The sequence below is a fragment of the Eublepharis macularius genome, chromosome 15, assembly GCF_028583425.1.
Source record: "Eublepharis macularius isolate TG4126 chromosome 15, MPM_Emac_v1.0, whole genome shotgun sequence".
Lineage (NCBI taxonomy): Eukaryota > Metazoa > Chordata > Lepidosauria > Squamata > Eublepharidae > Eublepharis > Eublepharis macularius.
In genome coordinates, this window is record NC_072804.1 from 31,635,482 (window position 1) to 31,661,580 (window position 26,099).

The window sequence follows — 26,099 nt, forward strand, 5'->3', positions numbered from 1 at the left end:
ACCTTTGTTCCGCTGCGTTATGGTATGGCATACTTTGGCATTCCTGCGCCCCACCCCTTGCCCCGATTTTCAGGTCTGAAATCCCAGTCTTACTGCATTTTTATTGGATGATTGTTTTGCTGACTGATGGTAATTCACCTTCGGTCTCAGTAAGAAAGGTGGTCTATAAATGAAGTGAATAAATAAATGAAAAAAATAGCCACAGCAAGATAACATGAAAATTTTGGGTAATACAAAATGCCTTAAAAATTCAAGATTCATTCAGTATAAACTAGTATAACTGCCAGCTAGCTGAGATTCAAAATAAGTATCCTGAAATATTAGATGGCGCAGAGTGGTAAGTTGCTGTACTGCAGTCCAAGCTCTGCTTACAACCTGAGTTCAATCCTGGCGGAAGCCAGGTTCAGGTAGCTGGCTCAAGGTTGACTCAGCCTTGCATCCTTCTGAGGTCAGTAAAATGAGTACCCAGGTTCCTGGGGGGTAAAGTGTAGATGACTGGGGAAGGCAATGGCAAACCACCCCGTAAAAAGTCTGCCCAGAAAACATCGTGATGCGATGTCCCCCCCCATGGGTCAGTAATGACTTGGTGCTTGCACAGGGGACTACCTTTACCTTTTACCTAAAACATTGGAAGGGTCGTTTTGCAGATGGAAAATGGGCACAGAGAGCTCACAACTTGCATAAGGGCTGAAAACAGAACCCAGATTTCTTTATCATGATATAATGTTCACTAGTATCTTGACTGTAAAACTTAGCAGTGGCTAGACTTGGAAAAAATGCAAGTCAAGGCTTTCTTTGCCAGAAGATGAAAGGGAAATTATACGTTCCACAAGCGTGATGGCCATGAAATTTGTGACTCTTGTGTACACCTGTGTTCCACTAGATGACGGGAAAAGCAATTTCTTACTGCAGATAATACAATTGTCCAAAATCACTGAATTTACAAACCAGCAAAGGTGATCCATGAGTGGAAACAGATTTCTATTTGCAGATCTCTAAGGAAAGCAGAAAGAGCTGCTTATGGACGATGGAACTGTATAGGGTTGCCAACTCTGAGTTAGGAAATTCCTAAAGATATGGGGGGTGGATCTTGGTGGGGCAAAATTGCATAGATTCCACCCTCCAACACAGCCATTTCCCCCTGGGGAACTGATCTCTGTAGTCTGGAGACCATTTGTCATTCTGGGAGAACTTCAGCCCCCACCTGGAGGTTGGCAACCCTAGGGGGAAGGAATGATGACCTGCATTTAGCACCTAAAGGTCACTTCTGGTGCTCTCATGCTGCATTACACCACAGCCCAGTCAAATCAATGCTTTGGGCGTGGGTCATTGGCTGTCATTTATTACAACCTTGCAAGTAAATCCCAAAAAGTTAATAGTCCACTACAAGTTTGACATGCTTCCCTCATTCCCTCCCGCACGTATTATTCTTTTAAAGACAACATATCCCAGGGTGTGAGTATGGGAAATAGGATACAGAAGCTCTGCTGTCTGGTTCCCCAGAAGTGATTTTTACTCATCACAGGTGACTAGATAGATGGCTGTGGGAAAGCCAGAATTATTAGGTGGAAGAACAGAAGGAATGCTTGCACACTAGCCATGTCAGGGCTCAAATCACTGACCATCTATTCAGTAGGAGGAGAGGGGGAGGATTCTGGAGAATAGCCAGGGCTGGTAACTTTTCTGTTATACTCAGATATCTGTGGCACATGGCCGTAGCATAGTGATGAATCATCCTTTGAGGACTGAGCACAGTGGTTACTTTGACAAAATCTACACACCTTGTTTGCCCTGTTACTTCATTCAAGCACAGTCTGTGCCCTACCGGGTCTGACCTTTCTTGATCAACATTTCTAGCCCTACATAGAGTACAAGGAATTGCGGATTTAATGAATACCTTTCCCTCCCACCCCCATAACCAACGGCATGCCTCTCCCATCAATTGTGAATTCAGATTTGTGCCTTGCTTTTCTCAAACATGGAAGAAGACAAATCAGGCCATTTCTGATAAAAACGTTGGAACTTTTCTTACAGGGATTCACATCTCCCCTTGGGATGGAGAAAAGCAAAAGCAAAAAACCTACATTTTCCCACTCGTAGCTGAAGAAGGGAGCCTTAACTCTCAAAAGCTCATAGCTTGTAAATCTAGTTGGTCTTTACGGTGCTATTTGGTCCAAATCTTGCTCAAGAAACCTTATGGCATGCCAATCAAGCTCAGTTTTCTTGGACTGGTAGCAACTCTCCAAGTGCTGCTTCCACACCAAGGATTTTTCACGTTTCAACCACCCAACTTGTGCATTTTTTTCATGTTTCCACATGACATTGCCCTCCATTTGTGCGTTTTAAAGTTGCAGGCCCCCCACCCCATGTTTCCATGCTAGAGGCAGGAGCACTTTCTTGTGTCTGAAGAGGAAACAGCATAATTGGCCAAGCATTAGTCAGTTACTCTTTCATGTTTTGAGGACTTCAAGGGGCCAGTCCCCTGCAGAAATTAACATAACAGAAGGGAACCCTCTGCCTTTTAGACAGGGGCCGTCGTCACACGGGCTTTTATTTAGCGCTAAAAAGGCGCTTAAATGGTGCTATTTCCCGGCAAAAACCCACCTTGAAGCGATTTCCTCATTGCTATTTTTTGCTTGATAGTTGCGATATTTTGCGCCTCAGTGTGAATGCCTCACATCGATGTATTTCGCCTCGCAACGTCCTATGCCCTCCCTTCAATCCCAGAATCCATTTCTTCCTGCGACTCCCCTTTTTTTTATTTTATTATGTCCTTATAACGCCATAACGACATAACACAATGCAAACTTTCTGCTGAAGTAAAAATGACTCAATTGCCATGGCAGAGTCTTCAGCGATGGGGATCACGTCAGACAGGGAGTTTTCTGTGGGCAAAGGGCTATTTATATAATTTCAAAGTTGGAAAAACAAAAGGGTCGTAATGTTTATATGCTGTTAATCCGTTATAGCGGAATTAAATGCCAGAATAATAAAAAAAAGGGGGGGAGGAGCTGCTTCTGTGCGGTTAGAGAGAACAGAACAGAGTGCTTCGGTGTGGACAGCTGGTGGCGCGAAGAGCCGTTAGGTGACCCAAAGAAACGTTACTGTGCCGATAACAGGTAGGACGCTATATGCTGTAAATTTAACGGAAGAGATGCCCGTGTGACGACGGCCAGGGGCTGGGTGGGAATCATCCAAGTCGTCTTAAAAACTTTTTTAAGTTGCAAAGGCATTGTGTTATTCCTATCCAGCATTTTTCATGCTTGTGCTTTTTTGAAAAACAGAAGAGAATTACCCATAGCTCAGCCTCCCTTTGGGAGGTGGGGGAGAGGGGATTGTTGGAGATTTTTCTGAGAATACTTCTTTTTTAAAAGTTTTCTAAAATCATATTGTGTTAATTCTATGTATCATTACCTTCTGTGAGAAAAACTGTAAAACAGGATGGGTGGAGGATCCTGAAGGTCACATAAATATGTAGGGAGCTTCAGCATGCGTCAGGTGTGAAAGGGAAACCACAGCTAGAAATGCCTTTGGGCTGTGTGGAATTGCCACTGCAAGGGCCATTTCACACAGGGTCGCATCAGCAACCAGACTACCCCCGAAAATCACCCTAGTGTAGAAGCAGCTCAGCCTCCTCCTAACACCACTTTAACAGGATGTGCCAGAGACCCGGGGCCATCTGTATGCAAACCAGGTTCTCTAACATGACTCACAGCTGCCTCCCAAAATTATCACCCACATATTTGCAACTTGCCTCAAATATATACACATACCAGTAAATCAAACTCTGTTTTCGATGTTAATCTTGCGTCATGTTTCAGGTGGACAGTCTGTTTCTTAAAACAGTTTTTAAACAGTTTGTGTGTGTGTGTGTGTGTGCATGCGCCTGCGCATGTGTGTGTTTATAACTATCTATATCCTGCATCTTATTTTGTTTTTAAGTTTTTTAAAAAGTTGCAAAGGTCCTTTAGGAATGGAAGAGGCTTGTCAGTAAATCCGCAGGCACCTGCCAATAGACACCCCCAACCGCTGATTTTTCCCTGCTTGAAAGTGAATCATATTATGGCATATTGAAAAGGGTGTTTAGAGCATGCCAGCCCTGCAAATAGACAAGGATATGTTTACTATCTGTGTTGAGTCATGAAACTGGGTAGGCCAGTCACTATTTCTCCACCTAATACACCTCTCAGGGGTGGACTGAGTATAAAACTGGTGGGAAGGACAACCTATGTGCTCTGCCCCAAGCTCCTGGGACGAAAAAGGGGATAAAAATGGGACAGAGAGACATTTGCACTGAACATAGTGAGGGCAGTTTCGTACCCCCTCCACCGCTCTTTAATACTGCTCTTTCTTACAGAGTTTCTTCTGTGGACAAGTTATGTTGCTTTTTTTTTTTTGCACTCTTGTTAATTTTATCCAAATGTTTCATTGTTTGTATCTTCCCAACAGAGTTGCTACTTCTGCTGCTGTAGCAAAATTATCTATTGCGTTCTTAGTAAGAAGTTCTGTGAACTGCAACTAAAGTATTCCATTCCAAAAGGGCATATTCCACCCCTATTCCCGCTTGCAGCGCTGGAAAAGTTCATTGGTTCTGAAGCAATGTGGCTCAGGTTACCTCTTGTCACCTATGCTGACCTTGGGGAGCTAAAATTTAAGCTGATATGCCAAAGGGTCTATGGCATTAGCTAACCAGGCTTTGCCACACACTGAGAGAGGAGCCCAGTAGAGTACATAATGACCGCAGCTATTTTGGGGCACAAAACTCAAGCAACTATTTTGGGGCTCTGAGAATTTTCAGTTTTCATTTAAACAAAATACTGATTACATTCTTGTGCTTGCAATTACAGTAAAAAACCCTAAAAGGCAAGAGGCACTTCCATGTTTATGTCTAAACAGGGCTTTTTTTCAGATGGAACGCGGGGCAACGGAGTTCCGGAACCTCTTGAAAATGGTCACATGGCTGGTGGCCCCGCCCCCTGATCTCCAGACAGAGGGGAGTTTAGATGGCCCTCTGCACCATGCGGCGCGGAGGGCAATCTACACTCCCCTCTGTCTGGAGATCAGGGGGCGGGGCCACCAGCCATGTGACCATTTTCTCCGAGGGCAACCCACTGAGTTCCACCACCTCTTTTCCCAGAAAAAAAGCCCTGTCCCACAAATACTTCATTGAGCTGGAGCACTGATACCCCATCTTATTTTTTTTAACCAATATTGGCACCCATACTTACCAAACTGCAAAATGAATTTAAAGCAGAAAAAAAATTACATTCCACTAGTAGGTAAACTCACATTTTGCCATTGCTGTTACATTCTCATCAAATATATGTGTTTATTTAGCACACATCCTAAAAATACAGCTTGAACTACAAATGGCAAAATACAGATTCTTGATACAAGGGGAAAAGAAGAAGAAAAAGAAACCAGGCTTGGCACAGGCTCAAATTAAGGGCTGTTCATCTCTGAGTTCTGCTGGCTCTTCCCCATGTTTGTACACACTGACTGTCACCCGGCCTGTTTCAGAACCCCATTTGTTCTTGACATGGATACTGAACTTCCCTGTGTCCTCACTGCTGACGTTCTCTATGGTGATTGTGATAACCGTGCCTTTCACTTCCATCTTGTACCGATCTTTGAAGGTGATCACCTTCTCATTTTTATACCACGTGATTTCTGGGTAAGGATCTCCGGATATGATGCACGTCAAACAGAGAGTCTGTTTTCAAAAGAGATGAATGTTAGCTGTTGGCACTCAAGCTTGACAGAAGAAAAACTGATGCAGATGAGTAAAAACCTGTGTAGGTTGCAATCTTGTTCTGGTTTTATCTTTCACTGTCCTCTCCTAACTCTCTCCATCCCCTCTTTTGATGTGATTGGGGAAAAAAGATGTGTGAAGACATGGTCTACCAAAGAGCAAAGTAAAGATACAGGGCAGGAGGGTGTATCCTACAACTCTGCATGGCTAAGTGTGGGTTGGGCCACCCTTTGGCCCATGAAGTCTTGAGCTGGAGGAAGAGTCCTGTGATGGTTCTGACCCAGTACACCAGGAGGATGACCGCATGTCCCCCTCTGGCAAATGGCTCTCAAGGCAAATACAGGAAATGTGGGAAATGCAAGCCTGCTCAGAAGCTGGGACACAAGCCATTCCCTTTACTCTCCAACTCCCTTGGTAGGATAGTCCTCTGGATAGGCCTGCCACCACCACCACCTCTGGATTTGTCCCTGTGACTTCCCTGCTCCTAGATGTGCCTAGGATTGCCAGCTCCAAGAGGGGAAATTCCTGGGAATTTGGGGGGTGGCTCCTGAACAGGGCAGGGTTTGGGAAGGGGAGGCACCTCAGCAGGGGATAATACCATAGATACCACCCTGAAAAGCAGCCATTTGCTCCAGGGAAACTAATCTCTGTCATCTGGAGATCAGTCATCATTCTAGGAGATCTCCAGGCCCCACCTCAAGGTTTGTAAGCTTAGCTGCTGCCCAGAGGTTCAGCAACCCAGGGGTGTTTTAATTAAATCAACTTTATCCCTGCAATACACAATTCTAGAGTAAATACAGTGATAGGACAGGAATGCAGACTAAGAAAAGAAACATGGAAAATGTTATTAAGTTAGTTGAGACTTTCAGATCCTGAGCATCTGACGCCTCCCCCGCCCTTGTCAGAGGTTTGCAGACGGATGTATACATAGAGTGGTTGCTGGTCCTTCTCTTTGCACAGCTTCACACGCAGTTCCTCGCAGCCACACGCATGGTCTCTCTCTCACTCACAGACCCACACACTCTCACATACATGAGGGACAACTTTTCCTAGATGTATTAAAAGGGCATTAACTAATCTGGACCCTCAGTTCTGGAGTTCAAAAGTCCGCCAGGCTCATCGAGAAGTGCTAACATATATAAGAGATGCCATGTTTTCCCTCCTAGCTGCAAAGCCAACCCATCCGGCTCGATGAGGCTTTCTTGCTGTTTCCTCCGAGGCAGTCAGTCTCCATCCTGTCAAGCCCCATCTGCCTCTCATCCATCCCAGGTCTATACTAAGCAGAGCCGTAGGGTACATCCCAGTGGTTAAGGACCCTCCTGACCATCAATTCTCCTCTGCAAATGCCACCCCCACAGCCTCTGCTGGAAACCCTGCCTTTGGCTTCTAAGGGGCAATTCCATCTGCAGGACCAGGTAAGGGAGGTCATAAATCTCACTACGATCTCTCTCCTGGTGAATTTCTTGTCAATGAAAGAGTGGGGGGGGGGAATTGGATCTCTATAATAAAATATATGGCAACTGCCTAGAATTAGTTAAATAAGTATATGTAATTCTTCTTGTCCACCTCTTACTTCATTGTTGTTCTGTCTCTCGTATGTATAACAGAAACATTAAATACAAAAGAGACATTTAGATCTTGTTTTCACTAAGGGGCAATGGGCACAGGAGAGGAAAAGGGAAATACTTTGATCTGCAGCTCTGTAAACGTTTAAGACTTCTGTATTCCCAGAAGAGGTCTGCACCCCACCCCTCTCTGTACTAGAAAAATACCCTGCCTGTGATAGGACTTTTACCTTAGACTCCATGATGGTAGCCACATCTGGAAGGCCCCGAACAACTTTGGCTCGGTCTAGTGGAAGGAGAGGTAGCGCAAGTGTTGTTATTTCTGGCTTTATTTTGCATTTTGGCTCCAAAACAAATTCATTGATTAGTTCACATATACATACAAAAGGGGGGCAGGGACCCCTAAGGACTCCTCGGGGAGTAGAAATCCCATTCCCCTCCCAGCCACCCAATTTGTGCCCTGCCCATTCTCCTTCCGCGTTGCCAACTCCTGCTTTTCCCAACCTCACTCCTCTTTCTGCCCTGCACTTGCTCCGGCTTCTGCTCTTCTCCCCATCTTTAACAACTTTCATCCCCCCTGCCCACATTTTGTTTTTCCCTCCTCCCAATCCATCTCTGCTTCTTTTTGCTCCCTTGCAGGGCGCTGCTTTTCCTCCCCTCCTGGCTCTCCTTCTCTCCCCCTTTGCACCCCTCCTTCCCTGCTTCCTTCTCTGATTCCCACTTTTCTCATCTCCTTATTCCATGTGGGCAGTCAGACAATATTTGGCACCACTTTGTTGTTGTGATATCAGTGCATACACAGAAATTGTCCTTTACCTTTTTGCTCCCTTCCCCATTAAAAATTTTTTTTTCTGCCAGCCTAAGAGTTTTCCTAGTTGTGCAAAAGCCTCTACTGTAATGGTTGGTGCCCTGCCTTTGTAGATTTTTTGATCTGCTAGGTAGGGCACCCATCACTATGAGATATATGTAAATGAAAATGAGCCTGGGCTGGGACCAAAAGATGTGCACTTTCATATACTCACGCTCTTCTACAACAGCAGCTTGCCTGAAAATGAAACATTAAAAAAATTATAAGTTTTTATTGTTTAAATGCAAATCTCATAGCCACTGCCAAAGCTGCCGTTCTGAATCTCTGTCCTCCTCTGCCACGGGCAATCCCATTTAACAAACACAACAACTTCATGCTATTTCCTCAGTTGCTCTTTGTGGTGCCTGCAATTTCTTGAGTGATCTTAAGGGGATCTCTCAGAATCTGTGGGTCTAGTGCATGTTGATCCCACTCTTCCTGCAAGGATCTCAGGGCAGTATAGATACTTCTCCCTTCCCCTTTTATCATCCCAACAATCCTGTGAAGTCGGCTGCATGGGAAGGGCTGTGGCTCAGTGGTAGAGCATCTGCTTAGTATGCAGAAGGTCCCAGGTTCAATCCCTGGCATCCCAGTTAAAAGGCTCAGGTAGGAGGTGGTTTGAATGGCCTCTGCCTGGCACCCTGAAGAACCACTGGACCAAGATCACACAACGAGCTTCATAGCGGAGTGGGGATTTGAACCAGGATCTGTCAGTTCCTAGTTCAACACTCTTGAACCATCACACCACTCTGCAAAGCTACATGTGCTTCCCTCGGCTACTTCCTTCCAAAAAGTCTGCGCCCTATGAAAAGCCTGCTGCACCAATATGACTGCTTGGAACTCTCAGGAGGCCGGGCCAATGTAACCCCAGAAACCGCTCTTCTACCATAACTGTTTCTTGTCTCTGGATGCAAATTGTGCCAATAAGCAGCACCACCCACAGCGCTTATTGAACATTCCCAGATGGTTAGAACATGGTCAGAAAGGTCAGATGGTAAAGTCCAAAGAAGCACTTTCTGGCACTGCTTAGTGCTCCGGTCAAATGGCAAGTGGGAATCTGAATTGAGTTAAAAAAGAAAGCACGTGGGAGCAGAAAACTTACTTCAGCCTTTGATGTTCAGCAAGCGCGTCGTCGAAAGCTATGAAAAAGGAAGAGAGATTTTGCACCGAATTAACCATGACTTCCTCATGGTTAATAACAGCATCTTATAAACAGTATCTTCACTCATCTCCAAGAAAGTTTACAGACTCCATTTCCCTCTATTAACATTTTTTTAAAAATTGAAGTTGAAGGCAGATAGAAAAACAGGCAACAGAGACAGACAGTCAGTTTAAACAGATTTTCTGTTATCCCAATGGCCACCTAAATTAGGAACCAAGAGAGCTCAATTTCCCTGTGAGAACTCACTTTGACAGCGATGCAAGGGCCCTGATTCTGATTGGAACTACACTGCAGGGGGGAAAGGTGCAGGGTAGATGGGGCTTCAAGGGGCATTATTTGCCCCATCAGAGGGCTGCACATGCCCAGTTCAGCCCCACAAAAGGGAGACTAAGGTTTACAATTTACAGAAATTTTACAAAGTGAACCTTGAATAAGCTGAAATAAATGGGGTGGGGGGTGGGGGTGGGTCTGAAGCAAATTCAGCACCAACACCAAGACTGTCGACTGACCTAGACTGAGATTTCATCAGTCTTTTGGAAGTACCCTGTAAAGTGTTCTGTGAACAATGTGTTATGTAGGGAGGAAACTAGTTCTAGGGAAGGCTAGCCAAAGGAAGTTGAAACCTAGGGCACAGCCATTTTGAAATCATTTGTATTGTGAAGCGCAGTTTGTTCCACTCTTCAGATTCCTGTAGCATCATTTTATAAGGTTTCACCACAGCAAATATGACATTCCCTCAGGTCTGAATTCCAAAAATACGTGACATTCTTAAAAAGTCACATTTTTCACTTCAAGTTTTGCTGAACTCAGATCTGGACCAAGCCACATTTGGTGTGGCATTGTCAATTAAGGTGAATTCTCCCTCAGGGTCTGTGAGGGGTTACTGGAGCTTGGCCACTGGGCGAAATCACAGGTGGCAATTTTTGAGGCATGAGGGAGAAGGACATTGTTTAGCAGGCCCACTGGCCTCTTTAGCTGCTTCCATAATGTTTTCCATTTCACCTCTTTTGACATGGCCCCACCCTATCCTTTCCCTACGTGGACACTGGCCGTTTCCTCACGGTCTAAAAATAGCGAGATACTCACAGAAGGAAAATCGCGCGAGGAAGCCAGCAGCCTTCCATGAGTAGTGCGCTATTTTTAGACCGTGGGGAAACGGCCCCTGTTGGGTTAATTTGCTTATCAGTCCAGTGTAAGAAAATTGGCAGTTATAATATGCATACAATTTAAACGTAATAACATGTAGGATTATCCCACAATGGTTTCTCTCGCTAGGGAAGCTGGTACGTGTGTAGCACCTATTCACATGCTGTACTGAGGAGATGCGGTGGCCATTTTCTGAACACAAAAGAAAGTTCTCTCTCTCACTGGAGCTGGAACAGGAGTCATCTCTGAATGAGAAGCCACCTACTTCTGTCTGCTACTTACCTTTCCCAGAGAGGTCAGTCGACAGTTTACGTGACTCTTGTCCATCAAACAACTCCAGGGTATATTTTCCTTTATCAGACTCCTTGGGATCCAGGATATGTACCCAGATCTGGTCCATAGTTGTTCCTGTTTTCCGTCGGTCTCCACTTTCCAGCCGTTTATCACTGAAAATGCAAAATTATATTACATTACTATTGCACAACTGGTGATATGTACACTTCCATGGCGGGCTCACCAGTGAATTTACAAACATGTGGATGCACCCTGAAGAAAAACTTTTTGTGTCACCTACTGCTATGCACACACTGACAGTTCACACATATCAAGAACCTTAAAAATACACTGGAAAACATACTTGTGATACCAGGTGGCTTTCATAGCATCTGTGTAGTACTTCACTTCACTATAGATCTTGATGCCTTCTACAGTTGGCTGGACTTTCAACGGGGATGCAGCAAGAACTGAATGGAGGATTTGAAAAGAAATGAACTTGAGAAAGATGATGGGGCCTCCTGGGTTTGTGTGTGTGTGTGTTTTATAGAGAGAAGATCACATCTACTTGCATTTGTATACCATATTATTGATACCAGACTTAGAAAATAAAAATGACTTACCACTGATTCTGGCAAGTTCCTTCAGGATGTCATCAAATGCTAGAAAAGACAATGATAAAAAACTTTTAGTAATACATGCACACCAGTGGCAAACAACCAGCGTCTCAACATGTAGTTACTTGATTAGTTAATTTAATGTAAAAACAACCTTTAATTAAATGTACTTTTTTATCCTGCCCTTCCACTAAGGAGCTCTGGGAACACGGTCCTGTCCTCTCCCTTTTTATCCTCCCTACAACCCTGCAAGGTAGGTTACATCAAGAGAGAGTGACTGATCCAAGGGAAGTGTTGCTCAACAAAAGCAAGGCCTGTTTGGGAAACTTAATTTGTACTGATGGCTGCACGTAAGTTACCCCAATGGGGCAAACTGCAGCTCCCTTGAGGCTATTTCAGGCTAGGAACAATGAAGTGGGTGCCTCTTCTACCCACACACTATGGTCTTGATCTGAATTGAGCCCTTGCATGCCTGGGAATCATGTTCCCAGCAGAGAATTCCCAACAAACATTTGACAGAAACACATCTGGCAGCCATGAGGACTTTGTAATGAGAGAATCGGTCTAATTACCTTCCTTCGTAAGGTCAAGTTGAGTGGTATCTTGCCCGCGATCATCAGAAACCACAGCCTTGTATATTCCCTTGTCTGCTTTGGTAATCTAGCCAAAAACATTTCACCAATAAATAAAGAAAACAATAACATTCAGTAATGTGCCAACTGGCCAGAAGGAAATTACAGTATTGCTAGATGATAATGGGCTACCAGCCCTCACTTGAACGGCTCTGGCTAGCTCTATTTCATCAGCTCTCGGAAACTAAGCAGGGTGGGACCTGGTTAGTACTTGGATGGGAGACACCCAAGAGGACCAGGCGTGTTATGCAGAAGCAGGCAATGGCAAACCATCTCTGTTCACCTCTTGCCTTGAAAACTCTACAGGGGCCGTTTCCACACAGCTTACCTTGTTCTGGAAAACAGCGAAATCTCGCACGAAATCGCACGAGAAGATGCTGTTATCGCATGAAATCATGTGAGAAGACGCTGTTATCGTGCAAGAAGACATGATAACAGCATCTTCTTGCAAGATTTTGCACGAGATTTCGCTGTTTTCCGGAACAAGGTAAGCCGTGTGGAAACGGCCCTGGTTGTAGTCAGCTGCAACTTGACAGCACTTTATGCACAATGAGCTACTGAGAATCTGTCCTACCAATCTCATTGTACTCCCTTTGGTCTCCCCCCCCCACTTAATTAATTAATCATTTTATTAATAACATTTTTACACCCCCTTTCCACCCACCTCAGGGTCCCCAAGGCAGCAAACAACCCAAACCATTAAAACAATCTTTTGAAAACACATATTATAAAAACAATTAAAGAGAAGAATTAAACAAACGTAAATAGGAAGGAGGGTCAATGAGAGAATGCCACATGAAACAGATCAGTCTGTCAATGTCCATTTAACATTTACTTTCCCTGCATCCACCACTTGGGCCCTTCTCTTCCCTTCTTCAAGTTCTTATTACATCTACATCTGAGTATACTGTACTGAGCTAGAGAGAGGCCCATGGTCCGACTCAAGGTAAGAAAACTTACAGACATTCATTACCTTCTTAATATTAAGGATCCCGGCACCTGTCTTTGGTTCATACTGGCCATCTGAGCGGGCTTTGTTATCCATGAACCACTTGAAGGTGGTCTCTTTCTTCATGTTTGCTGCCTTTGGAAAGCAAACAAAGAAGAGGAAGAGAATTTAGCAGAAGGCAGACAATGGGGAAGTAAAGCAACTGCTCTGTTCCCTTCTCATGTAGGACAGCACCTGTTCCTAGCCCCATTACCATAACGTAGAAGCCATGGACAAGACATGTTTGGTTTGCAAAATATTATAATATGGCTTATTAGCTGCCAGTATTATTCGTCTTCATTTTCGTTTTCATTCTTATAAACACTCCAGTTTTTCTAAAACCCTGAGATTTACCTTGCAAGTCAGCAGGACTTCGCATTCCTCCGTCACCTTCCATTGCAGCTGTTCAATAAAATGGGGACCTGTGCAGGGGTGAGAAGACCCAATCCTGATCATCCATCTGTGGCTTCGCTTGTAACAGAGCCACTTGGTGGCAAATTATAGCCAGCATCTCATGAAGCAGCCTGGGATAGACCGATCCTTGGTCTATCAAGGCCATTCTTGTCTACTTGGACTGGCAGTGGCTCTCCAGGTTCTCAAGTGGAGGTCTTTCACATCACCTTCTACCTGATTCTGTTTGAAACTGGACCTGCAAGGCCGGGCCTGAACCTGGGACCTTCTGAGTGCAAACTGAGGGATGCTCTATCATTAAGCCACAGTCATTCCCATCCCCTGCGTGTGCTCAACATGGCTTAAATAATGTCCTAAGAGTTTGTCTACCACCCTGCCATTCTACTTTGGCTTCTCTCCAAAGGTAGGTCAGAGACAAGTGGGTCCTCAGTCCTGGATCCAGAAGATAGGGTATGCTCCAAACTGGCATAGAAGTGTGAGAAAAAGGAGACTTATGCCAAAGTCTTGTGAATACTCCACAGTCTCTTGGGAAAGGGCTGAGATCATGGCTCAACACAGCCTGAAAGTTGTTATGATCTGTCGCCTCGTGGTCTGTCATAGCCACATCGAAAACACGGCCAGAGCTTGTTGCCTAAGCAGAGTTGAGTGCACATGGCAAAACTGAAACAGTCCTGTTGTGGGTGCATGGATCAGAAAAGTAAAACAGACATCCAGTGTTGCTTTAAAGACTAACAACATTGATTCCAGCTTGAATTTTTGTGAGTCACAGCTCAGCTCTGATTCATGAAAACTCACGCTGGAATAAATGTTGTTAGTCTTTGAGGCAACACTGGACTTCTGCTTTATTTATCTACAATAGATTAATACTGCTCTGCAATAATCATGGATCAGAAAGCATCAGAAAGGGTAGCCCAATACAAAGGAGGCCCTGGTTGATTGTTGTGTAGAACTGGGGATTTCAGTAGATGAAACTTTTCTTACACCTGCCTGACATATTAAAGGTATGGACCTTGGTTATCCTATCAGCTGAGGACCATCAGTGAAGCTGTGACAGGTTCATGGCTCACTTACTCAAAGGGAGCATGCTGCCAAATGAATGCCATTGTTTCAAATTCTGCAAAGTGCTTGTAAGCCAGCTTTAGGACCATCTATTAAGCACGTTGCTCTTTTAAAAGCCTTTTCTTTTCAAAAGTCCCCACTTTCCACCTTGCCCCCAATTTTAACAAAAAACCTGTGTCACAACTTTGATTCCCTTCCTCCATCCTTCCATCAGATGTTTTATGATCACTTTGGCCATGAGCCTAGCTAATGCAGGTCAGACAGAGCCTCTGGCCTTGAGATTATCTTACCATGCTTTCTCTTCCATTCCCTCTTCTTGGCATCAGCCTCTGCTTTAAGCTTATCAAAATCTGGAAGAACAAACACTGGATCAGTGTGCACAACATAACTGGACAAGTTTCACCAAACATAGTGGTCTATTTCCAGGGAGGACCTCAGATGGGAGGCTAACTGTGTGTCAAGGGCAGGAGGGGAGGCTTTTATAAGGGGAACAGGGTTTTATTAAATGTATTATTTTGCTCCACTTAGGTTTGCTACCCTCCGCGTAGGGCCTGGAGATCTCCCAGAATTACAGTTGATCTCCAGGCTACAGAGACCAGTTCCCATGGAGAAAACAGCTGCTTTGGAGGGTGGATTCTCTGGCATTGTACCCTGCTGACATCCCTTCCCCCTCACCAAATCCCACCTTCCCTTGTTTCACCCCCAAATCTCCAGGAATTTGCCAGTCCAGAGTTGGCAACCCTAACTACTTTGTTTTCTACTTTTATAATTCCATTCTGTGTCTGATACTCCTTCCCACCCGCCATTGTTTCTAATTTTTGTAATTCTTGTCCTATTGCATTGTTTGTTGGATGTCTCATATTACTTGACTGCATTGTTTTACAGTGAGTCCTCCAACTTCCATCTCAGCAATAAAGGCAGGCTATAAATTAAAATAAATAAAATTAGTAAATATTTGCCTCCAGGGAATCCAGGCAAGATCTCTTTCTGGTGTGCACCATGTAAGGCCACAAGCCAATGCTGGAGGGGAATTACATGTTTAAATGCTCTCCCATTTGAAAACTCCACTGCATGTAGAAAATGATCACAAGAGGGAGAAAGGTTCTAACCCTAGCCTTCTCTCTGACGTCCTCTTGCCCCAACAGCAGCTGCCAAGAATGACTTCTTTGAAAAAGAAGGAGAACCAAATGTGATTGGAATGTCATGGGGTGGGGGGGGGCTTCTGCCTTCCCCCAAGCTGCTTTTCTCTTGCAGGGAGTTATTTCCCTGTTTTTTCTGCTCCGTGTGCTGTTGTCTTCCCTTCTATGTTACTCAGATATTTTGCCTTCTTAACTCCATAAACTTGTTACATTGTCCTGACGTCCTCCTGGGGGCTGCCACAAGGCCTTTCAGTCAGATGTGAGCTGCACATCTGTGGTTGGCACAGGAGCATGGGAGCCCAATTTGGATCAGGACTGTGGTGCACACCTAGAAGGGGCTTAAGATACCGCCACCATGCTGTTTTCCTGACCTGAAATGGCCCCAGGGAGCCACTATTTGTCCTGTTAGAAGAACTTACATGTACTGATGGCAACAAGTAGATTTCCCCAACTGGGCAATTCCAGCTTTCCAGTTGGAAAAATCAGTCCTATCCTTATTGGGCTGCTGAGCTCCTAGGAACTGAGTTCCAAGCATGAAACTCCCATTGCATATCTGATCAAAAGTTCTCATGGCAAACCTGGGGAGAATGCAAGGAAAATGTAGTTTAGCCCTTTCTTCCACCTGCATTGATTCAAGTCCTCCGGGTTCCCTACATACCATCCCCAACCAGAGCCAGCGTAAACTGGTTTGTAGCTTTGCCATCCTTCAGCTGGGCAGTGTATGTCCCCTTGTCGTCTTCGCAGAAGTCCTCAATGATTAGTTCCACAAGGCCTTTTGCTCGGTCAAAATTGATCTTGTGGCCCTAAGGTAAGAAAACAAGCAAAGTAAGTTATCAGCAAAGGAGATGCAGTTTGGTAAGGAAACCTCAACATCTTTTGCATCCCAAAGCTATATTTTGAAGGATGCTTTTTTCCTGCAGCATCTTCCTTACACAGACATTCACATACTCAAGAGGGTTCTGGGGCAAAACGACATTATACTATAGTTATATAGTTTTGCCATTGCACTTCATTGGGAGAGGGTGGCCTTCAAGAGCTGAAGCGCAACAAAAGGCTGCCTGGACTAGGGCTCCACAATACACAGCTCCCATCCTAGGAAGGTTTGTAATTCCCAGGTTCCCTGTGGAAAGGGACTGGTGGTTAAAACTGTTTGTCTGCAGTGTATTTTCCCTCTCAGTTTTCAACCATGTCGTTTGAGCCAGGCAAGCCCTCAAGATGGTTTGCAGCCAGGAAAACGTCGTATTTTAAAAAGAGTTTAAAACAGCCAATACAATAAAATTGTACTTTTAAAAAAATCAGAGCTACAAAACACAATGAATAGCACTTGTCTATTCCAACAGCCTTCCATTTTTTAAAAAAAAGCCTTGTAGATGTTCTGAAAGTAAAATGAAGGACAGCTAGGAGGCACACACAGCGTGTGGAGTAATTTCCCTGCGCAGATGTCTTTGCCTCTCAAATCCATTGACTTAGAACAGATTTGTAGTACTGTGGTACGGATTTGTGGCACCCAGCCACATGCAGCTAGCCATATGTTGTGGTATTTTGGCATGGCTGGTTCTTGTCCCAAGCAACTCAAGCCGCTGCTTGGGGAACCACAACAAGGCAAGGGTGCCAAGTCACCACTGGGGATTGAGCTGGCAGTAGCACGGGGTTTCTTCTGGTTTATGCCCACCATTGCCTCTGGGAGCCATGCTGAGAAGGGCCAGTTCTGAGAAGGGTTGCCCGTCTCCAGGTGGAGCCTAGAGTTCTCCCAATCTCCAGATGACAGAGATCATTTCTCATGGAGAAAATGGCTCCTTTGGAAGGTGGAGTCCATGGCATTATACTCTGTTGAGTTCCCTCCCCAAACTCCATCCTTCCCGTGCTTCCCCCCCCAATCTTTAGAAATTTCCCAATTCAGAGTTGGCAGCCCTAGCCTGGAGGGGACCTTCATTTTCCTAATGAGTGTCTCAGTGCCATCCTAGGTAAAGTTATACCCTTCTAAGGCCCAAACTACACACAATCGCCTCAGGGACTTGCAGCCATATGGCAGCTGCCAATTCCCTGCAAGAACTCAACCCTAATGAGCTGCAGAGGCCTGATTTGAATCAGCAGGGAGGGAGGGCACCAAATCCTTGAACATGCGGCTTCCCTTGGGGCAAATAAAGTACCCAGGGCTATTTTGGGTCAGGAAAACAGGGCGGGGAAGGCTGGAGGTCCCTCTCTCCCTCCATGCCACAGTCCCAACCCAAATCAGGCCCCCTCAAATTTTTAAAATTGAACTCCCCTGAGGAACTCACCGCTGGCATCCTGCTGCCAGCCCCTGTTGGAATCAAGTGTTAAATGTAATGTGTAGTTCATTCCAAAGTCTGGTGAAATCCAGGATTTAAAAGAGTATAAGCCTGCTTTGGATGGTGCTGTCAACTGCCTCTATTTATTTATTTATTTGGCATCTCAACCTGACCTGTGACCAACTCAAATGAGACATAACTAACTGGAGTGCTCAAAAGCTCCTTTCCATTGAAGATCAGGTGCAACTCTGCCTCCGGGGAGAGCTTCTCGACCTCCAGCCAGAGCCGCACTTCCCCTTTCTCCAGAACCTCGATGTTCCATCCAGATATCAGCTCAATCACTGAAAAGAATAGAGGAAGATGTGATGACAAGTCATTGAAATTGCAGGGCTGAACTGCAAATATTTAGCAGGAATGAGATACTGATGGTAATTACTGTGATGATTTGCACAGTTCTCTTGCTTCCTCAAGCAGTATGGGTAACTGCTGGAAGACTTGTGGCCTCACAAGGAAGCGATACTGGATGGTCATGACAGTTTTATGACAAGCGCTGCTGATCTGCAAACATACAAGCTGACAAACGGGGGAACGGGTGGATGCCTAGCCAGTCTTTCAAAGAAACACCAGTTCTGCAGTCTTTATGCCATGGAGGCTCTACCCCTGTTCTTTCCAAACTCCTCCTTGCTAACCAGCGGCAATGTTCAGGCCTTCTTGCTTGGCTACTGCAGTGGTTAGAATGTCAGACTAGGATCATGTTCCAACTCTCATGCTGCCATGGAAGCTCACTGAGTGACCCTGGGCCAGTCACACACACTCAGCCTAACCTACCTCACAGGGTTATCGTTATGAAGATAAAAGGAAGGAGAGGAGAACAACGTAAACTGCTTTTGGGTCCCCACTAAGGACAAAGGTGGGGTATAAAAGAAGTAAATAAATAGATAAAATTTTGGTTCAGTAGCCAAAGAATTTGGGATGTGTAGTTCCTTAGAAGGAAGAGCAGGTGTCCACCTCTTCTAGTGGTGGTGTCCACCTCTTTAGAAGGAGCTGGTGAAACTGGTGTCCACCTCTTTAGGAGGAGCTGGTGTCAACATCTGCTGAACTTTGATGCAAGGGCACACTGTGCATTATCAACACTACACCTCTAGTGTTCATTTAGGAAACTGCATCAGCTAGTTCTGGAACTGTCAACTGTCCATCTCTAACCATCAGTAAGCAATTAGAAATATGAGGAATGAGTCAGCCCCCCACGGTCCTTGGCACAATCGCATTTCTGTTACAGTTCTTTTTTTAAAAATGTACTTGTAACCCCCCTCAGCCTCTATTTATTGTGGAAAGGCAGTAAAACACACTGATAATTCTAACAGGAATAACTCACAGGGGTTTCGGATCTCATGGCTGATCTTCCGCAGCTTGTCCAGTTCTGGAAAATTCAAACAACAGGATCAGGACTTCTGCTCAAAGATGCAAGGATGCCCACATGGATTTTCAATTCTCCCACAAGTTTGTGCAATGTATAAAACTCAGCCCGAGGGGGGGGGGTGGAGGGGGAGCCCATCCAGCTTATGTGTTCTTTTTCTGCTTCAGTGCTGAAGTAAAGAAACTTTACAATAGAATCATGAAGTGGCCAAAGTTTTGGACTCCACTTTTGTGAATTAGTTTTTGTCTACGAAACAGGAGCACAATATATTTTCATGGTGTATACAGCGTGTGGGGTAATGACCCTGTGCTGACCTCTCCCCCACTCAAATCCATTGACTCAGAACAGACTTGTGACACTTGCGATCCACCAAGCCACCTGCAACTAACAAGCTACAAGTGAAGAATTACACTTGCCTGGCAAGTGAACAGACTCACGTGTATCCCTCCCTGTTCACTTGCCGTTCACTTGAGCAAGTGAATGGCAAGTGAACAGGGAGGAATACACTTGCACAAGTGAATGACAAGTGAACAGGGAGGAATACACGTGAGTTTGTTCACTTGCCAGGCAAGTGTAATTCATCACTTGTAGCTTGGCTCCATATGTTGTGGTGTTTCAGTGGGGCTGCTTCTTGGCTCAAGCGGTTGTTTGAGGCAAAGCAATGAGGTGAGATTGTCAATCTGTCTCCAAGGCTTGAGCTAGCAGAAACATGCAGTTTCTTGTGATTTATGCACATTGTTGCCTCTGGAAGCCATGCTGCTAAGGGCCAGGCATGAGGCAACCCCCTGAGATGCTGCTCAAGCGGGACAGCAAAATATCTTGCACCAGCCCTATTTGTCAGGTGTTTGATAGTCACCCTGGATTTTTGTGGTCTCAGGTATAAAAGTCGTTGTGAGCAGAGGCCAGAGGTTCTGTGAACAGGGAGGGCAAACTGGGAGGCATGCTGCAGCCAGCTACATTTGAGCTGTGTTTTTGCTTGCTCCTTCTATCAGGTATAAACTTTGGGGGTTGTGACCCTTTGCTCTTAGCCTGCAGCTTGTGCCCTGTAGCGCTGGATAAGCTGGCCCATTGATTCAGAACTGGCCCAAGAGTCTTGTTTGTTGGTATATGTAAACTGTGTTCTTTCTTTTACAGAATTTTGTTTGTATTTCCATTGTTGCAAGTCAGTTCAGGTTCATTCAGAAAGGGAAGTAGCCAATAAATAAAACATTCTAACTAAACTGAAGTAATTATTCTAACTTGCAGTCTATGGAAAGGCAGCAAAAATTGGACACTGAGCCTCTGATTGACAGCCACGCATATCTGGTGGTCTCCATTTGTGCAGGACTGCCTAAGAGATGGTGACTCCACCTTATGGCATGGTTTGTCTGAGGAGGTCAGGAAAGTTTCCACTCTCCTGGCTTTCCACAAAGTATGTGAGACTGAGAGCCAAGCTACAAGTGATGCCTTACACAGGTTGGACACTTGTCAGCTTCCCTCAAGTTTTGATGGGAAATGTAGGCGTCCTGGTTTTACAGCTTGGCTCTCCATTACAGCTGCAAGACCAGGATGCCTACATTTCCCATCAAAACTTGAGGGAAGCTGACAAGTGTCCAACCTGTGTCAGGCATCACTTGTAGCTTGGCTCTGAATTGTTCAGTAGGGATTTCTACCAAGATTGATAGGCCTGTGTCATGACTCATAAGAAGTAGCTCTGAGAGATGCATTGGTAGGGACAGGGACTATACATTTCTCTGTCGAGTACTGTCTGCTGATGTAGACATGAATCTACTGAGACTTTTCAGCATTGCTAAACATGCCACATAAATTAGTTATGCTTTGTTTAGAAAGATTTTATCTCTGTGCTTTGGCTTTATGCTTGTTTTCAATTTTTTTAAATATCATATCCTATTGTATCTGTTTCCCTGAATTGTACTTTGCTCAGTGAATGTCCTAGCCAGGGCTTTTTTTCTGGGAAAAGAGGTGGTGGAACTCAGTGGGTTGCCCTCAAAGAAAATGGTAACATGGCTGGTGGCCCCGCCCCCTGATCTCCAGACAGAGGGGAGTTGAGATTGCCCTCCGCGCCGCTCAGCGGCGCGGAGGGCAATCTAAACCCCCCTCTTTCTGGAGATCAGGGGGCGGGGCCACCAGCCATGTGACCATTTTCAAGAGGTTCCGGAACTCCATTCCCTCGCGTTCCCCCTGAAAGAAAGCCCTGGTCCTAGCTGTTGATTATATTGTATTTTCACTTGCACTGTGTAATCTCCTTTGAATCTGAGAAAAGTGGAACAACAACAACGTTGTTTTGAAACCAAAGTAACTGTGTGAAGGAGACTTTCCTGAATTTTGTTTGGGAGATATCCATGTGGAGAGAAAAAAAACCATTCACTGGACAGCAAGATTTGTTTTCCATGTGACAAAGAAGGCCCTAACAGATCACAAACCAAGAATGGGACCAAGTATAGGATACCAGGAGCTTCAGCTAAGCCAAGTGCTTGACCATCAGGTTAGCGCAAGGGAAGGAGAAGAGTACTTGTGCAAACCACAGTTTCAGACCCAGTAATTTGGGAGGACTTCATGTCTGATCCTGCAAACATGGAAGAATCAGTAAGGTTACCGTAAATACGAATCTTTACCTTCCTCAGTCAAAACGTGACTGGCAGAAATGTCTTCATCGGTGTCAGTTACTTCTACTGAGTATGTTCCCAGATCTCTTTCAGTGCCATACTTCAGGATGAGCTTAGATCTTTAAAAAGCAGAAAGCAGAAGGCATGTTTACAGTACAGACAACAGAATATTTAAATGATTTATATCCTGCATTCTCCTGAATCTACCAAGGGATGGCTCAGGAAAAAACGCAGAATGTTGGAGTAGTTGCAGAATGCAGCTTCTTGAGAACATTAGGTTTCATTTTCAAAGCAAGTGTCCAGTTCTTATGACCTGAATGTAAGCAGGCAGTGCTTAGTTAAAGACGCTAAAGAGGCACCTGAATATTTTCAGTGGCTGGGGGTAGAATGGGGGGGGGGTGGAGTAGAGTTTCTACTGTCTTTATTTCTCTCCAGGTCTGTCAAAACCAAAATAAATTATACAAACTAGCAACCAGTGTTGGATCATTTATGCAGAACAAGAAATTATGCAAATATGCTCAGTGTTTATAATTCATACATGTTGTGGAGTTCAGTTTTCCCTGATGCAGAACTTGGATTGGCCACAACTTGTATTTTATGCAGTGCAGGGAAGAGACAGAGCATATAATTCCTTCTCCTCAAGGAATCCTGGGAACTGTAGTTTGGCGGATGTGGGGGGTAGGGAATCCACTAAATAGTGTGCAGCAAATTCATTCAACTACAATTCCCAGGATTCCTTGATGGTATGTAATACAATGATATTATAGTATGTCTAAGAAGTATGTCATCTCATCAGAATATACATTGTGTGCAAATGTGAAAAGACCTTTCTCCTTGCAAACCCTTTCCATATCAGTTGCCATAAAGATTCTCATCCCATGCCTATTCTAATTCTCTTTCACTGTGGCCACGTGGATACATCCAATGAATTGCTGCAGTTTCTGGAATCTGAGAATGCAGGCGATCTTTGTCTATGTTCTTTACACTTGATGGAATCTTTTCTGGGAAGTTATCCATGCACAGACACCATCTTCCATTTCGATCACGTAAAATGGTGCAATCTTTTTTCTTTACATAATGTAACATTGACATTAGTCAATGTTAAAGGGCTATGCTGTTAAAGGAGCCAGTTCAGAGGCAGCAAAAAAGATGGCAACTCTAGCTTCACACCAAAGGCTTACTTATCATCTTTGTCGACAATTTCGACTCTGTCAGGTTTTGGAGGCCCTTCGTAATCCTTGGACCAGATAAATTCTGAGGTGTCGACTACTTCAGGCGCTTCGAAGGCTAGGTAGATGAATCCTTCCTCGTCTACTCCAACTTCAATTTCTTTGGTGCCTGCAAAATTGATTGTCATAATTTTATCCCACTCTTCCTTGAAGGGACTCAGAGTGGCATACTTTTTCTCCCTTCCTCCATTTTATACTCACAGCAGCCCTGTGAGGTAAGTTAGACTGAGAGAGTGTGTGATTAAGGTCACCCAGTAAGCTTCATGTCTGAGTGGAGACTTGAACCCAGAACCACTGATGCAAAAAAGAGGGTTCTTTTGCTAAATGAAGAAGACATTTATTTTCATCCCTGTTTTTTGATATCTGAAAGACCTCCTCACTTCATTAAGTATGGTAAGAGACTTTTTTTGAGTCTGCAGGTACCTTTGAAATTCTGAAACAGAGTGATGGAAGCAACCAGAAAATGGATGCTGTGGGAGGTGGTGCCAGCCACAAAATATCAGAGAGTAACTCTAATAGTACCTCAGGCAGAAGCTGTGTTTAACTGGATGCCTTTCAAAGTGAGCATATTGATTGAAAATATTTTCTTGCATATACAAAGTTTACCCTCAGTCACGGAGTAAAGATCATTGCGCTGCCATAGCAGCAGTTTCCAGAGCAACATTTAAAGAAAAAAATCTGCTCAGCCGGATCTCCAGTGGCCAATCAGAAGCCCTGTAGGGCAAAAGCACTGCCTGGTCCCACCTGTTTCCTAAAAATTCTTGGAAGGATCCATGAAAGGTGTCAGCGGTCACCGTGGTGTCCATGGGCGCTATGTTGGGGACCCCTACTCTATGTCTGTCTCTGGTTAAAAAAAAACTTGAAAAAGAGCCTTGGTTGTACTAGGAGGAAATTGGGACAGGGAATATGTGGGGAAACAATCTGGAAGCCCAGTTACTTCCGTGCTCCACTGGCAGCCACGCCAACAATGGGGCTTCTACAGTAAAGTGTTGCCGTGTGGAAAAGTCTAGAAACAAAGAGACAGGGAGCAGGGTAGGAAGATAATACCTGGTTTGGTTTTTACAACCACAGGATCTGATGGGAGGGAAGGCGGACCAACCCCGGCCTTGTTCTGTGCCCGCACTCGGAATATGAAGCACTTTCCAGTCTCCAGATCAGATAGCTGTTGGCAGAAAATATAATAGCAAGGATGCTAAAGGAGGTTAACAGGATAGTTGATAGATCTCACTGGGAAAGCTGGTACAAAGGGTTGAAAGTATGTGAGATAGTTGATAAAATATGGCAGAGGAAATATCGAAAGTGAACATTATTTGCTCACTTAATTTCAAAGTTTCTGTCTCATCCCTTAACCAGCATGGTTCCAGAGAAGACTAGCAAATCATAAAAAAGCAATGAAATATTCTAACTGCACTTAAAATCCCACTCTCCATCCATAAAACAATAGCAAAATAAAACTTCAGCAGCTTGCCAACAATGAGATCAACTAGAAACAACACGTCACATTAAAACAGCAGTCATATATCCACTGAAACTAGGGAACTGAGGCAGCAGAAATAAAACCAGGACCAAACCAGATTTAAAAACAGGATTTGAAATATGAGGGAGCTGGAAACAGAACATGACCTAAAGCCTGGGAAAATAAATGAACACAGATGAAGCTGCCTTGTACGTAGTCAAAGCACTGGAATGTCAAGGTCAATCTTGTCTCAAGTGGAGTTCTTTCACATCACCTATTATTAATAAAATGCCGTGGAGTCACAACAAGGGGTTTTCCATGGCAAGGAATGAGCAGATGTGGATTGCCATTGCCTGCTTCTGCATAGAAACCCTGGACTTTCCTGGTAGTCTCCCGTCCAAGTACAAACTTGGGCTGACTCTGCTTAGCTTCTAGCCCCTGATGTGATCTTGCTAGTTGGGACTATTATCTATTACTTTAAACTGGAGATGCCAGGTATTGAAGCTGGGACTTGGGGCATATCACCAAGCCACAGTCTCTTCCCATAAAGAGATCTTCACTTAACACAGGAAGGATAACAAACCTTGCACCAGGCAAAAGGGCTTTCCAGACTTGGGGTGCCACAACTGAGTAGCCCCTGCTGCTAGTTAGATTTTGACAACTCTTTTCTTCCTGTGTGTGTGCCGGCATGCACATGCATGCATATGCACACCGTTGCAATCCCAGACAAGAGATTTAACAAGCTTTACTGTGGAGCACCGCAGAGAGCTGAAGACCTGTATTTGGCATGGTAAGTCATAAGTTAATTGGTTCAGTGTTGCTTTCATATGGGGCAATTTCTCATTCTTACATGCATTTTGACACTATAGTGATATACTTACTACTGATAATTTTAAAAGCCTATCAAAAAGCTCACTGGTGGTTGGGGAAATGGAGGATGAGGGTAGAAGTGGCACTGGATGTGGAGCCAGATGTGCGAAAGGAGGTGCAGAAACCCACCCCTTTCTGTCCACATTTTATCCAAACCTGCTCTGGGTTTGATTTTTCAGGAAAGATCATATCAAAGTACTTCTGGGGAAAGTCACTGTGGACCTGGGAAAAATCCAGAAAAAAGGGGTGGGAGGGTAATCAGACAGTGATGCTGTGTATAATCCCCCAGAAAAACCACTGCAGCTGGGCAGGCAGAGCGGAGCAAGAATTATGTGTGGAAGCAATCCCTGCTTTAGCGCTGGAACACCACAGGGGCACTCCGAATTCAAAGAGACAGAAAATGCAACAGAGACCTTCATGTATGTGTCGGATATCGGCTGCTTGTTCAGTTGCTCCCATGTGTCAGATCCTTCCTCACAGGCATCCACAAAGTAGCCAGTGACAGGGCCTGCTCCGGTGTACAAAGGGGGCTCCCAGTGAAGCATCAGAGATGTGTCCCTCACTTCGGTGCACCTCACGTCATAGGGAGGGCCTGTTTGAAGGAGAGGAGGGTGAAGAAGAAACTGCACAACTTAAAAGGCTGGATCTGCATTTTGATTT

At 44.7% G+C, this 26,099-nt stretch overlaps 1 protein-coding gene and 1 non-coding gene across 3 annotated transcripts in view; one reads left to right on the forward strand and one right to left on the reverse strand.

The window, feature by feature from the left end:
* Window positions 1–5,304: 5,304 nt before the first annotated feature.
* The window catches only part of MYOM3 (myomesin 3), a 57,356-nt gene continuing 36,561 nt past the window's right edge, over window positions 5,305–26,099 (reverse strand). For both annotated transcript variants that reach the window (XM_054999779.1, XM_054999780.1), the window contains exons 20-37: window positions 25,853–26,031; window positions 24,161–24,275; window positions 23,066–23,222; window positions 21,894–22,003; window positions 19,237–19,281; window positions 18,066–18,202; window positions 16,250–16,394; window positions 14,743–14,802; window positions 13,337–13,404; window positions 12,968–13,078; window positions 11,935–12,022; window positions 11,369–11,407; window positions 11,110–11,215; window positions 10,755–10,918; window positions 9,267–9,303; window positions 8,340–8,362; window positions 7,548–7,603; window positions 5,305–5,713 (exon numbers count right to left, since the gene is read on the reverse strand). In XM_054999779.1, coding sequence (XP_054855754.1) covers window positions 5,438–5,713; window positions 7,548–7,603; window positions 8,340–8,362; window positions 9,267–9,303; window positions 10,755–10,918; window positions 11,110–11,215; window positions 11,369–11,407; window positions 11,935–12,022; window positions 12,968–13,078; window positions 13,337–13,404; window positions 14,743–14,802; window positions 16,250–16,394; window positions 18,066–18,202; window positions 19,237–19,281; window positions 21,894–22,003; window positions 23,066–23,222; window positions 24,161–24,275; window positions 25,853–26,031 — 1,916 coding nt within the window. In that variant the 3' untranslated portion in view covers window positions 5,305–5,437. The remainder of the gene's footprint in view (window positions 5,714–7,547; window positions 7,604–8,339; window positions 8,363–9,266; window positions 9,304–10,754; window positions 10,919–11,109; window positions 11,216–11,368; window positions 11,408–11,934; window positions 12,023–12,967; window positions 13,079–13,336; window positions 13,405–14,742; window positions 14,803–16,249; window positions 16,395–18,065; window positions 18,203–19,236; window positions 19,282–21,893; window positions 22,004–23,065; window positions 23,223–24,160; window positions 24,276–25,852; window positions 26,032–26,099) is intronic.
* Window positions 8,681–8,757, forward strand: TRNAT-AGU (transfer RNA threonine (anticodon AGU)). Its single transcript has one exon. It is a non-coding gene; the product is annotated as a tRNA-Thr (tRNA).